We start from the raw sequence: 14,852 nt of genomic DNA on the forward strand, positions 1-14,852 counted from the left end.
CAAAATCTACGAACGATAATTTATTATCATATCCCTAAAAGAACGGTTATAGAAATCATTTACATCCAATGATCCGAAACGAGGATTACATCTTGTAATCATCTTGTCTTGTTGTGTTTTGGGTAGGTATAGCTCCGACTGAGATCGAAATCGGACCTAACGCAATTAATCAATAGGACAAAGTAGCAAAGCACAAAAAGGCACCGTGAATCACTTCGAGTTAATCTTAATTTTATACCAACTCAACTGACTCAGTTACACGCACAGTGCTGTGGTAAGCGCTGTGGTAAGACTCTTGCGACAAGTGCCACGGGTTCGACTCGCACTCGGGCAATCATGTTCCCTAACACAAGCGATCCCAACTTTGGGCTGGAGGACCGTGCGTGAATTATTCCCGTGCTTATTTATTGTACTATTTATTCGAAATGAGCAACATTAATAAATCTATATATTAATACGTGAAGCAAAAATTTTGTATCCCTTTTTACGAAAATTGTGCGGACGGAGGAGTATGAAATTTTCCACACTTATAGAGAATATAGAGAAGAAGTGCACAATGCTAATATTTTTTTTAAATAATGCATAAACGATACGTTAAATCAATAAAGAAAACATTACACACACTACATGAAATGTATTTGACGCCCACACGCATGCATACTATTTATTGTCAAACTTTTGTTCTTGACGTCAGTGGTCAAATTGAGAATAGATTAAATATTGTTTGTCTTTATTAATATTTTTTATAGTGTATCCATGGCGAAATTTGTGATTATAGAAGTATAAAATACAATCATAATAGTGTACAAACTTATTATACAATTCCAATTAATTATAGTCGAATTTCGGCTACTGCGGGACCTCTAGTAAATAAAATAATGCAACAACCACGCCACGTGCGTGTACATACTAAAATAAAAACAATTAATTCATTGATTAATTACGAAGACCTACCTACTAGTCTAGTCAACAAGTTCAAAAACGTGTTAAATAGACATAAAGCTCCTAAAAATATGTACGATAGCTCATTGGATGTGGAATGATGTCTACAAAAATGTTTTTTAAGGGCTTATTAGCACATAAAAAATTGCGATTGTTATAAACAAAATAAGATTTAAAAAAAAAGTAATTTGATTTTTCCTTAACAATTTCTAAAATAATGATATTTAAGGAATTTTGAAAAAAGATCCTGAAAGAGGAGGAAATTTCCAATAAAAAAGTCCCAACTCCCGGAATTCTATCTCAATTATTTATAAAAAAAAAATAACGCTGAAAATAGCGCTCCGCGAGGTCGCTACGGCATAGGCGCGCAGTCTAAAAAGCCGGTATATCACCTAAAATATTTTTTTTATAGTATTAAATAACAATTTAAAAATTTGAATAAATTATGGTGTAATCTAAACACTTGAAGGAAAAAAACCTCGGTGAAAAAAAAATTTTTGATCGATTTTTCAAAAATTTACACCATTGTTAATTAACTAACTTTTTTCCAATCTCTGTTTTTATAAATTACGGTATAAAAGTTACAATAATTCATCTATAAAATTTTCCCTTCGTGGAGCTCTTATCATTTAAGTACTTAATAAAGTTAAGCAAAAAAATTTTTTTAATCTTTATTATTTTGATAATTATAATTTTTTTTAATTAACAATAATTTAAAATCTAAAAAATGTTATGAAAAAAAATTTTTTTTCGTAATATCTTAATATTGCTGTTTTTGCATCTACCATAGGTTTTAATTAACATTTAAAAAAAAAAAATTACGCTATTTGTTAAGAAATTGTTTATAAATAAATAGACTATTTTGGGATTTAAAAAAAAAAAGAATTACCGTCTTATTGTATAGGTGAAATAAAGATTTAGAAAAAAAAAAAATTCTTAAATAAATGTTTTAATTGTTTAAAATCGTTTTTTTCATATTTCAATTGTTTAAATAATTAGTTAAGAAATTATTTTTTTCTTAAAAATCATCATTGTCTCTTTTCAGCGGATTAACAAAGAAATAAATTTTTTTATAAATAATTTCATTGTTTATTAACTTAACAATTTGTTATAAAAAATTAATATTCATCGTTATATTTTTTTTCGAAAACTACAAAAAATTATAAAAACAACCATATATATAAAATATAGAAAAAAAATTTTTGTATTTTTTACAGCATTTTTAGATATTACATGATAATGAAATTACAGCCGTTACATAATTTGTCAAGTTATAAATTGTTATAACTTTTAAACTATAAGAGATACGGTAAAGGACACTCAGGTCATTTTTATAAAGGATTTATTTATCTTTAAAATAAATTCAAAATCGATCCTGTAACTATTGTTTATCAGTTATAAGCATTTGTTTATAAAAAATAATGATTTCTTTGATATTTTTTGAAATTTCATAGCTTATAATTTGTTGAATAATATAGATACAGCTACGGACCCAAAAACTTTTTTGTTCTATGATAAAGTATCTTTCTAATTACGTATAAATCATAGAAATATATAATTTTGTTTAAATAATATACTAGTTTTAATTTATACTTACCTCATTGACATTCTGCTATCGATCAGTTTTCATTTATTTATCAAATGCTTATAACAACTGATAAACAATAGTTACAGGATCGATTTTGAATTTATTTTAAAGATAAATAAATCCTTTATAAAAATGACCTGAGTGTCCTTTACCGTATCTCTTATAGTTTAAAAGTTATAACAATTTATAACTTGACAAATTATGTAACGGCTGTAATTTCATTATCATATAATATCTAAAAATGCTGTAAAAAATACAAATTTTTTTTTTCTATATTTTATATATATGGTTGTTTTTATAATTTTTTGTAGTTTTCGAAAAAAAATATAACGATTAATATTAATTTTTTATAACAAATTGTTAAGTTAATAAACAATGAAATTATTTATAAAAAAATGTATTTCTTTGTTAATCCGCTGAAAAGAGTCAATGATGATTTTTAAGAAAAAAATAATTTCTTAACTAATTATTTAAACAATTGAAATATGAAAAAAACGATTTTAAACAATTAAAACATTTATTTAATGATTTTTTTTTTTCTAAGTCTTTATTTCACCTATACAATAAGACGGTAATTCTTTTTTTTTTTAAATCCCAAAATAGTCTATTTATTTATAAACAATTTCTTAACAAATAGCGTAAATTTTTTTTTTAAATGTTAATTAAAACCTATGGTAGATGCAAAAACAGCAATATTAAGATAATACGAAAAAAAAAATTTTTCATAACATTTTTTAGTAATTAAATTTTTTGTTAATTAAAAAAAATTATAATTATTAAAATAATAAAGATTAAAAAAATTTTTTTGCTTAACTTTATTAAGTACTTAAATGATAAGAGCTCCACGAAGGGAAAAATTTATAGATGAATTATTGTAACTTTTATACCGTAATTTATAAAAACAGAGATTGGAAAAAAGTTAGTTAATTAACAATGGTGTAAATTTTTGAAAAATCGATGTAAAATTTTTTTTTCACCGAGGTTTTTTTCCTTCAAGTGTTTAGATTACACCATAATTTATTCAAATTTTTAAATTGTTATTTAATACTATAAAAAAATTATTTTAGGTGATATACCGGCTTTTTAGACTGCGCGCATAGGCGCTATTTTCAGCGTTATTTTTTTTTTATAAATAATAGAGATAGAATTCCGGGAGTTGGGACTTTTTTATTGGAAATTTCCTCCTCTTTCAGGATCTTTTTTCAAAATTCCTTAAATATCATTATTTTAGAAATTATTAAGGAAAAATCAAATTCCTTTTTTTTTAAATCTTATTTTGTTTATAACAATCGCAATTTTTTATGTGCTAATAAGCCCTTAAAAAACATTTTTGTAGACATCATTCCGCATCCAATGAGCTATCGTACATATTTTTAGGAGCTTTATGTCTATTTAACACGTTTTTGAACTTGTTGACTAGACTATACACGTAGCTTAAAATCTAAAAGATACGTACATTAAATTTACATTGCCGGCGAAGTACAAAGCGTTTGGTAAGATCAAAACTGACATCTCAGTGATAAATATAACAATGTCACGAAAGCAACTACCGCTGACCATTATACATTATACACTTGACACGGTTCTTTGTTTCGTAACGAACGCAATGACCCTTAAGTACTTACTGGTTAGGTTACTTAACGGTTACTTATAGTATTAAATTACGTTACCACATCAGACGTGGCCCTTTTAATTCGATGGTGTTCCTTAACCTCCACGACAGATAACCTTCCTCGGCGAGCCTTGCAGCTTGAAAACTAGAGATGGGACACGCAACTTAACACGTTAACTACTATATCGGATACCGGTGTCTTATCCGACGGTGACGGGGCAACGCAAAGCCGCCGTCGCCCGAAACATTCCTTGTCGAATCCCCCGGATCAACTTTCGATGCTTTTAGGCCCTTCAAGCAGGTCATCATCCTAGTTCGACGAGCGAACTAATCCACAGACACAGCCCACTGAGTTTCTCGCCGGATCTTCTCAGTGGGTCCCGATTCCAATCCGGTGTATATCTTACTAGGGCTAGTGTTAGAAAATTCTCTCAGGTTGACCCGTGGACTTACTTACCCCTCCGGGCGTAGTTGGAATAGCCTCTTAGGTTACCATCGAATAGGTAGAGGAAAAAAGTCATCGCTGCCCTACGCAACGCACTCAGGTAATTATGCCGATTTCTCTCTTCGATCTTCCTACTAAAGTGCCGGTATATCTATTAGACTCTAGGGAAGACGAATCTGAAGATTCAATAAATAATAGTTTAAAAAAACTAACAAAAACGCTGTTATAGAAAATCCAACTAAAAAATAGAAAAATAAATTTTAATAAAGAATTAAAAATAGTGGAAGAAAAAATTATTTTATTGTAAAAAAAATCGTTAGGTGCATGGTGTTAGTAGCTAAAAGCGTATTTTGTTAGTTTTTTTACTATTTTTATTTTTCATTTTTTAGTTGAATTTCAATTTTTTCAATTTTTTTGCTCAGTTTTTTTTAAATATTTAATTGTCATCAATCCTTAATAAGTATACCAAATTTCGAGTTAATCCGAAGTTTTGAAGGGGGTCAAAATCATATTCAAAGATTCCGTTACAAACAAACATAGGTCTGAAGCTAATAAAAGCGTATTATAAAAGAAGGCACAGTTGGGCAATCCAGGCGCTTGATAACAGAAATCGACATAATTGCTTTAGTGCGCCGCGTAAGACCCGTGAACTACACGGCAGTCAACGTGTAAACCTCACCACTATCTATTTTTATTTTTCCTTTACTGCTTTTGTTTCTTTAACTTCATTTATTCAATTTCAAATACTAAACAGTCGATACGCAATCGTTAATACACGTGTAAGTTAAAAAAACGCCATTTTAATTACAGAACTTCTCTCTTCGTGCTTCTGTCAAATAGTTATAAAAAAAAACAAAGTTTAAAAAAAAGGAATAGCTATTAGAGCTGAACAATATTTTATTTTATTTTCACCATTTTAATTGGCAACAAATTAATTCGTCAAAATAATGGAATTGCAATAATGTTGCATAAATTGAGCCAACCAATGATATCGAAATAGAAGTCGAAAGAAAATTGCTGACAGAGTAAACATAGTGAGTGACAGAGCTTAACGAAAAATGTTATCTTGCGTTTTATAATTTTAGTGAGTCTACATAAGGTTGTGTTTCTTAGAAATCGCGTGCGTAAATAAATACACAATTGATCTCCGCTTGTGTGACGTTTTATGTTTGCCGTGTGCGTCGGTCGATTGTAAGCTGAACAATAGGCGAATTACAAGACGATTGTTGCTTAAAAATAGAAGATTTCAGAGAATAATCATCGAACGCGCCACCCTGAACAAAACTAGAAGGTTCGAGATTGTACATGCAACACTCTGTATTCAGAATTTAAAACGACGGCTCATGTGCCGCCAAGCGATCAACTTTTTGACTATGCTTTATTTATTAGCTCGACCTGCATCTGCGTCTATGACGGAATCTTTCAACGTAATTTTTATAGATTTAAAAAAATCATGCATTAAACATAAAATAAAGCGACAACATCCTGACCACGACAAAAAAAACATGTGTGGTGTCGTGGGACACCGGATAGGAACGAAGTTCCAAATAAAATAAAATAAAAAAAAGAATTACGAGAAAAAAATCGCGCGGTGAAATATCGCTGTTCGGAAAACAAGGCCTTATTCCACGGACTTTTTCTTACGGTTTTTACTATCACATTTTTTTCAGTTCGGTCGCGCAGCAAAATCCCTATCTCCCCCAAGCCTGCCGTAAGGAACTTCGTTCCAAAAGACAATTCAAATGTTAAATTCGGTTTGTACCGCAGTGACCGGCATCCTGGGTTATCGACGATCGGTTACCGTCTTCGTCGATTACGACGAGAAGTTAGGCGAGCGAGCTATAGACACCACGCACTCAGTTTCTCGTCGGATCTTCTCAGTGGGTCGCTATTCCGATGGTAGACTCTATGAAGCACTGCTCTTGCTAGGGCTAGTGTTAGCAAATACTCTCAGGTTGAGCCCGTGAGCTCACCTACCCGTCCAGGCGTAGTTTGAATAGCCCCTTAGGCCTCCAGCCCTTCGAAAAAAAATCGCCTCAATAACTCGACGGTCGACAGTCCTCGGGGTCGCACCGCGAGTCCACTAATTATAGTGTTGACAGCAGGAACTCCTTAATTAATGAGTTAATTAAATATTTCATATAAAATGTTTTGTTTTAACATGTTCACGAACGCTCGCGCACGTGACCGTGTTGATTTGCATTAAATTCTACATACTTTCTACCACAACCCTCGAACAGGTTAAACAAAATAAATTTAATTAACTTTATCATAGGTACGCTATATTATATTATAGTTTTCGATCATTGCAAATCGCGGAAATAATTAAAGCTATTTTTACGGTTTAATCTCGTACTTAATATTTTCACCGGTCACCGTCCTCGTCGAACCCGTCGCTTGCGACGAAGGGCTCGACGAGCGAATTAACCCCCAATAGACACAGCCCCCTAAGTTTCTCGCCGGATCTTCTCAGTGGGTCGCGTTCCGATCCGGTGGTAGATTCTACGAAGCACTGCTCTTGCTAGGGTCAGTGTTAGCAACATTCCAGTTTGAGCCCCGTGAGCTCAAGGCTATCAGCATAGGTAGAAAAAAAAACTATTTTCATTATATTATTTCCGAAGTTTCAAAATACTGTACACTTTTCGTGGTCGGGGACCACTAAGTTTATGTGATATTTCCCATTTTGTAAAACCTACATAACCTTGAATTTGATTTACCTAATTACGAATCACACAACTTAAATGACCACTAAAGTAAATTGAAAGAGGGAAAAGTCCTTTCGGTGTTATAGCCAATCAGCCGAGCCCAAACATTACGCGCCAAATTGGTGCGCGATCGATCACTACCACCAATTGATAGGTCAACTGTCGGTCAAATAGAATTGTCGACGGGCTTATTGGTAAAGAGCTAAGTTTAGGTACACGTCATTTGCAACACTCTAATTTCTTTTATTGCTGTAGATGGACCGACGAACTATCGGCCTAAGTTTGCCAGGCCGTGGTCGGAGCCCAGAGCCCGCCATAAATCTTAAGACGAAAATTATGGTCATAACCTCAAATATAACGACTGTCGTGCACTTCAACTGGGACTCACTGACTCCTTGTTGTTAAACGGTTACCGGAGCCCATAAACCACATAGTTCACAACAGGCATGCCCTCACCTACATTGAGGCATGAGGCTGAAGTCACAACCGTATTGTATAATAGTCATCCCCCTTCTAACGAGGCCCATGGTTGCTTCTAGACAGATAAACTTATGCAGGCTGAAAAGACGCATTACTACTACTAATTAATTTTCACTAGTAAACATTTATTATTATTTCATCGTGGACCCAAATTGGCAAATGGGTAAATCATTTGTGGTATGCACGTAAATACTCAGAGAGAATAACACTAACCACAGCGAATACACCGTATGGACGTTGTACTCATTTGATCATGCTTCTGCTTCTGTAAGCTTCTGTAAGCAGAAGTTCTTCTTCTCTTCTCTTCTATAGTAGTTCTAGTTCTTCTCTTTTATAGCAAGAGCAGTACTTCGCTCAATTTACTACCGGATCGGAATCGCGATTTAGTGAGAAGATCCTCAGAGAGAAACTCAGTGGATCGTGTCTTTAGGAGTCTCAGAGGTATGCTATTAGCGCCTTATGACGATAGCGCACCATTTAAAACAAGATTTCTAGAGTAATCTCTCTATTAGTTAAAATCTCGGTAAAAACGGGGAACGTTCATTTCAATTTTTTAGACATACTAAATAAGGAACATTTTCTGCTTAAAATTAATAAAATTAAAAAGGCGAAAGTTAATGTTTCTTCGTTGAAATCGTCATATCAATACCTAACAATAGCCTATCGGAACATCACTAGTTAATGAGTTTAATGCACCCTTTCCGATATTATTGTTTCGATAAACATAATTTTGTATAAATATCCATAGCTACTGAATGGCAGTGGTATATTGCCTTAAATTACCTACTTTCTATGTGACTAGGTACCTATTTTTTCCTGATCTTCGCCCTTTATTTCAACATTAATTATTTCAAAATTTTGAACCTTTTGTGGCCTAAAGGTTAATACGTCCGGTGCATTCGTATCTAGCGATGCAACGGTATTGAAATCCCGCAGGCGGGTACCAATTTTTCGAATGAAATACGTACTTAACAAATGTTCACGATTGACATCCACGGTGAAGGAATAACATCGTGTAATCAAACCAACCAAAATTATAATTTTCGTAATTACTGATGGTAGGACCTCTTGTGAGTCTGCACGGGTAGGTGGTACCACCACCCCGCCTATTTCTGCCGTGAAGCAGTAATGCGCTTCGGTTTGAAAAGTGGAGCCGCCGTTGTAACTACACTGAGACCTTAGAACTTATATCTCAATGTGGGTATCGCGTTTACGTTATAATCTCTATAGGCCCCAGTAACCACTTAACATCAGGTGGGCTGTGAGCTCGTGCACCCATCTAAGCATAATAATAATAAAATAAATCACGAAAACTCGAATCCACTTTAAGCATTTGAATTCAGTTTATGAAGGTTACCTCCCAACAGCAGTGCGATACCCATAAGGCTCCAAGCCTCGAGCCCAAGCCGCCCTATACATAACCTCAACTGATCCACTCCCACTAATGTTGAATGCTGATAGGTCTAACACCAACAGTAGCCATCAATGCCACAAATCATATCCATGAGCCATCCATCCTGAGCCCGTGCTTACCCACATGGTGGTGGAGCTAAGGTCATCAGCAAGATTTCAATTCCAAAAAAAAACATTTCACCATTCCACTTAATTGTACCTCGAAGCTTAGTGCGTTCGTTTTAATATGAAGCCAAATTTCATTAATACGAAGGCATTCACTTAAGTGATTTCTGAGCACTGGAATCCACATAACACCAGGCTAGGTAATCTTATATGCCCATTTAAAGCCCAAAAATTATGTCAGCTTAGGCAGAAAAGGCATGAATTGTAGGAAGTATCTATTTGTGACAAAATAATACACCAGCTGGAGAGTGAAAAGAAAATAATTTAATATAATTTAGTCAACCACTAGTGATTCTTGATTGGTGGTTTCGTGATTAATTACCTATACCTAACATGCAATGATAAATTACATCCACTGCAGTACTACTGAGTTAATACTAATCTGAAGGAATAGGAAAGAGTAGTTAATAAAATCACGTACGGTGATACAAGTCTAACCAACCCCTTGAGGTTACTAGTTGTAGGTATAATTGAGCCAATCATGATTTTAAAAATTTTGATGACAATAATCATTAAAATTGATCAACATCGTAATAAATTATGCTTTACTGTTCTTTTCGTTCACCTTACACTACTTTGGCTAAAAAGACTGACATCCAATCTAAAAATAATGGCAACACTCTCATTCACCGTCACCTGCTAATCCTGCTATCTTGACATTCATGCGAGTTTTGTTCGATTGGTCGTCATTGAGTTTTACGACGATTATCGTCCTTTTGTAATGAGCTAGAACGTTCGCATAGCTATTAACTTTTACCTTTTTTATTTAGTCTTTCTATACAGTACACGTAATTATGCAGTAAAATAAAAATTGCCGAACTCTTCGCAAACACAAGTTGTTATCATTCGCCTAGATTCTCATGGAGATTAGCCCACATATATCACGACGTACATAACAGTAAGAGCCATCCGCCTCGGTAACTGTAATGGAAATCTACTTCAACTCGACCAGCAGACGGAAGAAATCCACCGTGGAAGGCTATAAGTGAAGTGAGCGGTGCGTGTTTAGGAAGTAATCGTGGAGGACTGGGAGATCGTCGACGGACGTGATCTATGTGCGCGTAACGGTGACATGAGCACGAACATCAAGCGGCGTGGAGCTAGTGGGTCCAGTTGTTCAGTGCCCGGAGTGCCGGCCCTCGTGAACGCGCCCACCGCCATGTCTGCCGACCTCGCCTCGCTGTTTGAGTGTCCCGTTTGCTTCGACTATGTGCTGCCCCCCATCCTACAGTGTCAGAGTGGGCACCTGGTGTGCTCTAGCTGCCGTCCCAAGCTGTCCTGCTGCCCGACGTGTCGTGGGCCCCTCGGAAATATTCGCAACCTTGCAATGGAAAAGGTCGCCAGTAATGTTATGTTCCCCTGTAAACATTCTAACACGGGCTGTACTGTGACTCTTGTGCACACGGAGAAAGCTGAACATGAAGAAGCTTGTGAATTCAGGCCGTACTCTTGTCCTTGTCCCGGGGCATCCTGCAAGTGGCAAGGTGGTCTTGATCAAGTAATGCCGCATCTTATGATGTCTCACAAAAGTATCACAACACTCCAAGGAGAAGATATAGTGTTTTTAGCTACGGACATCAACCTGCCCGGTGCGGTGGACTGGGTGATGATGCAGTCATGCTTCAATCATCATTTTATGTTAGTTTTAGAAAAGCAAGAAAAGTTTGATGGTCACCAGCAGTTCTTTGCAATCGTGCAACTTATAGGATCTCGTAAAGAAGCTGAAAACTTTGCATACCGATTGGAGTTGAACGGTCACAGGCGTCGGCTAACGTGGGAGGCAATGCCTAGATCAATTCACGAAGGAGTGTCATCGGCCATCATGAACTCAGACTGCCTGGTGTTTGATACATCACTTGCACAATTATTTGCAGATAATGGCAACCTTGGTATAAATGTCACAATATCTATTGCCTAACCAATGTTTCTTTTTACAATTTACGTGAGCTAAAACTCTTGTATTAGACTCATAATTACACAGTGTGTTACACGAAACATGACATAAAAGTTGGAACAAATTTGCAAATTTTAAAATGTATTTTTATTTAGATTTCTTTCTTTTTCTAAATGTAAATAATCTTTGTCCATAAATAAATGTAATCGTTAATTTTCTAAATCATATTATTTTATGATTTACTTACCATCTCACGTATATATGACTTGTACTATAATTTAAATATAATTGTTCAAATGAAAGTAAGCCAAAAAAATGATTTTTTTTTCTTTTCAACTTTTGTAAATGTGTGTTCAATATAGTTGTAAGTAGCAGAAGTGATTATTTCTTGCTAATTCAATAATTGCCTTGTGAACATAGTTTAATAACAAATTATGACGAATGATGATTGCAAGAAGGGATTACTTAAATTCTGTAAAATGAACAAATTTGTATTTTAAATGCATGAAAAAATTTTTAGTGAATAAAATTTATAATAGAAATGTGATGTTGCTTTACAAGTCTACCCAATTATGCAGAAACTCGATTAACAAGAATTTACAAAACCAACAAAAACGTTCTTAAGCGAAGAATTTTAGACAGTGGTTTGACATTTAAAAAAAATTCAGTGTTACCTTTCAATTATAAATGATTACGAAAAAGGTACGAATCGCGCAGATAAGTTATGACAAAAAATCCATATTTTTTTTTCAATTAAAAAAAATGTACATACTAAATACTTTTTTTTAAATAAATGCTGTTTTGTCTGATTTTAATTTGTATTTTATGAAGATTATATCAAAAATACGATTTGACCTCTGATTCATTTTCATTTTAGCTGGATGCTGGTCGGATCTTTTCTGCATAACAGGGTCGAATGGTAAACAGTGCTCGAACCAACTATCACGGTCAACGCGTGACCGAAACAAACGTACCTATTATTTAAACAAATAAAAAATACGCTGAACAAAATTGAATGCCTTAGGACTGGTTATAGTTTGAACTGGATCTTGCCCACGGTACTTATGATTACAATAATATTCTTAGATAGAAAAGATTAAAGACGTAGGTTGAAAGTAGATCATAACGTTTCGAAGATACGGCTTAGTTTAGCCTGAGTGTATGCTGCCGCGTATAACAAAACCTTTGGATATGTAAATATGAATCCGAAAAAGTTATTTTTTCATAACACTCATTATTCATTATTAGATTCATAATAATAAACATAAATTTCATTAGTTAAAAGAAGACCATGTTAATTTTAAACAATTAATTGGAGAAATATACTCTGACATTCAATAGCAATAATTATGTAACGAACGGTCACCAAATCAACGTATTGTTTTTTGAGTTGGCAGCATGTACTTTGTTATGTTTAATGGCTTTGATTACCACTTAACGTCAGACTGCCCGCGAGCTTCTTTCCTCATCCGCGACAATAACAACATTACACGCTCGACTGCGGTAAGCCGTGTTTTGTTTTCATTGTCCTTATCATAAATACAAATAGCATATAATAAAGAGTTTTAATAAGTCACTTCAACTAGATTCGGAATATAAGTTAAATAATTAAAAAATAGATTTAAAAAAGGTTTTACTTTGCTTCGAGCAATAATAGTTCTCTGGTGGTCACTCGGCGGGTAATCAAATTGCCCACCGACAAAATATCCAGACCCCAAATTTTCATATTATTGAAATCATTGCCCAGACCGGGATTCTAACCTGGATCTCGTCGTCTCAATAATCACTCACTATTACACTTAACCTTAATATATTAATCTATCTAGCAACAAAACAATACATTTCGCTTTATTCAAATATTCTACTCAAAAGGTTCAGCGAAATACATGCTCGAATTTTTTAAGATTGATTTTTTAAAACGTGGGCGTTAAGTACAATATTGTAAATGCATTGCCTACAAATTGTTGCTCATTTCTGTAATAACTTATTTTTTTAATCATGCAGAAATGTCACGTTACTTTTAATTTAAAGTTTGAATTGTCGCCATATTGGAAAACTAAAAAAGTTGTTTTATTTTTCCGCAACACGCGCTCAATGGTGAAAAATGACTGTTATCTTGTATATCATAAGATAAATCTCGTCAAGTAAAATAAAAATTATAATTGAAATAAATTTTTGTAATGTAATCAAATTATTTGTGGTTTTACTGTTTTTCAAATATATTTTAAAATATATGCAGATGTGGCGTTATAAGTGAAATTGTATGTGGTTTAAATTTTTGGGATTTATTTTTAAATTCATTTTTTTCTTAATTCTGTCCTTTTAATTTCATTAAATAATAATAAAAAAGTTCAAAAGAATCCAGATAAATTGAATATTTCTAAATATATCCAATTGCAAACAAATACATTATACCGAGTTTCACGGTGCTCATCTTCAGAACTATACTTGTTTTAACTATGTGTCAAATAGTATTTGGAAACAGATTATTATAAAATTGCTATTCTGGATCATTTTCCATAATCCAGTCTTTATACAGTATCGTTAACCTAAAATAAATTTTAATAAAACAACGACCTAAAGTCAAATGTCGACCTATCGATCGACTAAGCTCCGGGTCTATAGTGGAACTTCGTTTCTTCCTTGTTTCTATATCGCATGACACACGGGGAACGGTGTTGAAAACATTGATATATATCATTACTAAGATGGATGAACTGACTCACAACCCACCTAATATTAAATAACCGATGTCCATAGACATCAGCAACGTAAATGCCGTCGCCCACTTTGAGACATCAGTTCCAAGTTTTTACACTACGACTGCCCCACCCTTCAAACCGAAACGCATTACTACTTCACGGCAGAAATAGGCAGGGTGGTGGTCCTTACCAGTATTTTGAAGTCGTCGTGGCCTAAAGGATAAGACATCCGGTGCATTCGTATATAGCGATGCAACGGTGTTCGAATCCCGCAGGCGGGTACCAATTTTTCTAATGAAATACGTACTTAACAATTGTTCACGATTGACTTCCACGGTGAAGGAATAACATCGTGTAATAAAAATCAAACCCGCAAAATTATAATTTGCGTAATTACTGGTGGTAGGACCTCTTGTGAGTCCGCACGGGTAGGTACCACCGCCCCGCCTATTTCTGCCGTGAAGCAGTAATGCGTTTCGGTTTGAAGGGTGGGGCAGTCATAGTGTAAAAACTTGGAACTGATGTCTCAGTGGGCGAGGGCATTTACGTTGCTGATGTCTATGGACATCGGTTATATACTGCTGGTAGGACCTCTTGTGAGTCCGCACGGGTAGGTGCCACCGCCCTGCCTATTTCTACCGTGAAACAGTAAAGCGTTTCGGTTTGAAGGGTGGGGCAGCCGTTGTAACTATGCTGAGACCTTTAGAACTTTGGGTGGCGCATTTACATTGTAGATTTCTATGTGCTCCAGTAACCACTTAACACCAGGTGGGCTGTGAGATCGTCCACCCATCTAAGCAATAAAAAAAAAGCGCTAGGCAGCGGCTTGGCTCTGCCCCTGGCATTGCTGAAGTCTATAGGCGACGGTAACCACTCACCATCAACCATCAGGATGGGCTGTGTGCT

At 34.5% G+C, this 14,852-nt stretch overlaps 3 protein-coding genes across 3 annotated transcripts in view; all 3 read left to right on the plus strand.

Annotated features, from left to right (window-relative positions):
- The window catches only part of mmd (disintegrin and metalloproteinase domain-containing protein mind-meld), a 937,314-nt gene that overhangs the window by 643,117 nt on the left and 279,345 nt on the right, over positions 1–14,852 (plus strand). The window lies entirely within an intron of this gene.
- sni (SDR family oxidoreductase sniffer) overlaps positions 1–14,852 on the plus strand; it is a 241,398-nt gene that overhangs the window by 15,366 nt on the left and 211,180 nt on the right. The window lies entirely within an intron of this gene.
- LOC114248912 (E3 ubiquitin-protein ligase SIAH1A) lies at positions 9,983–13,435 on the plus strand. The gene has a single exon (XM_028182344.2). The coding sequence runs from the start codon at positions 10,423–10,425 to the stop codon at positions 11,266–11,268; it is 846 nt and encodes a 281-aa protein (XP_028038145.1). The 5' UTR covers positions 9,983–10,422; the 3' UTR covers positions 11,269–13,435.

This window comes from Bombyx mandarina, chromosome 10 (assembly GCF_030267445.1).
Source record: "Bombyx mandarina strain Sakado chromosome 10, ASM3026744v2".
NCBI classification, from domain to species: Eukaryota; Metazoa; Arthropoda; class Insecta; order Lepidoptera; family Bombycidae; genus Bombyx; species Bombyx mandarina.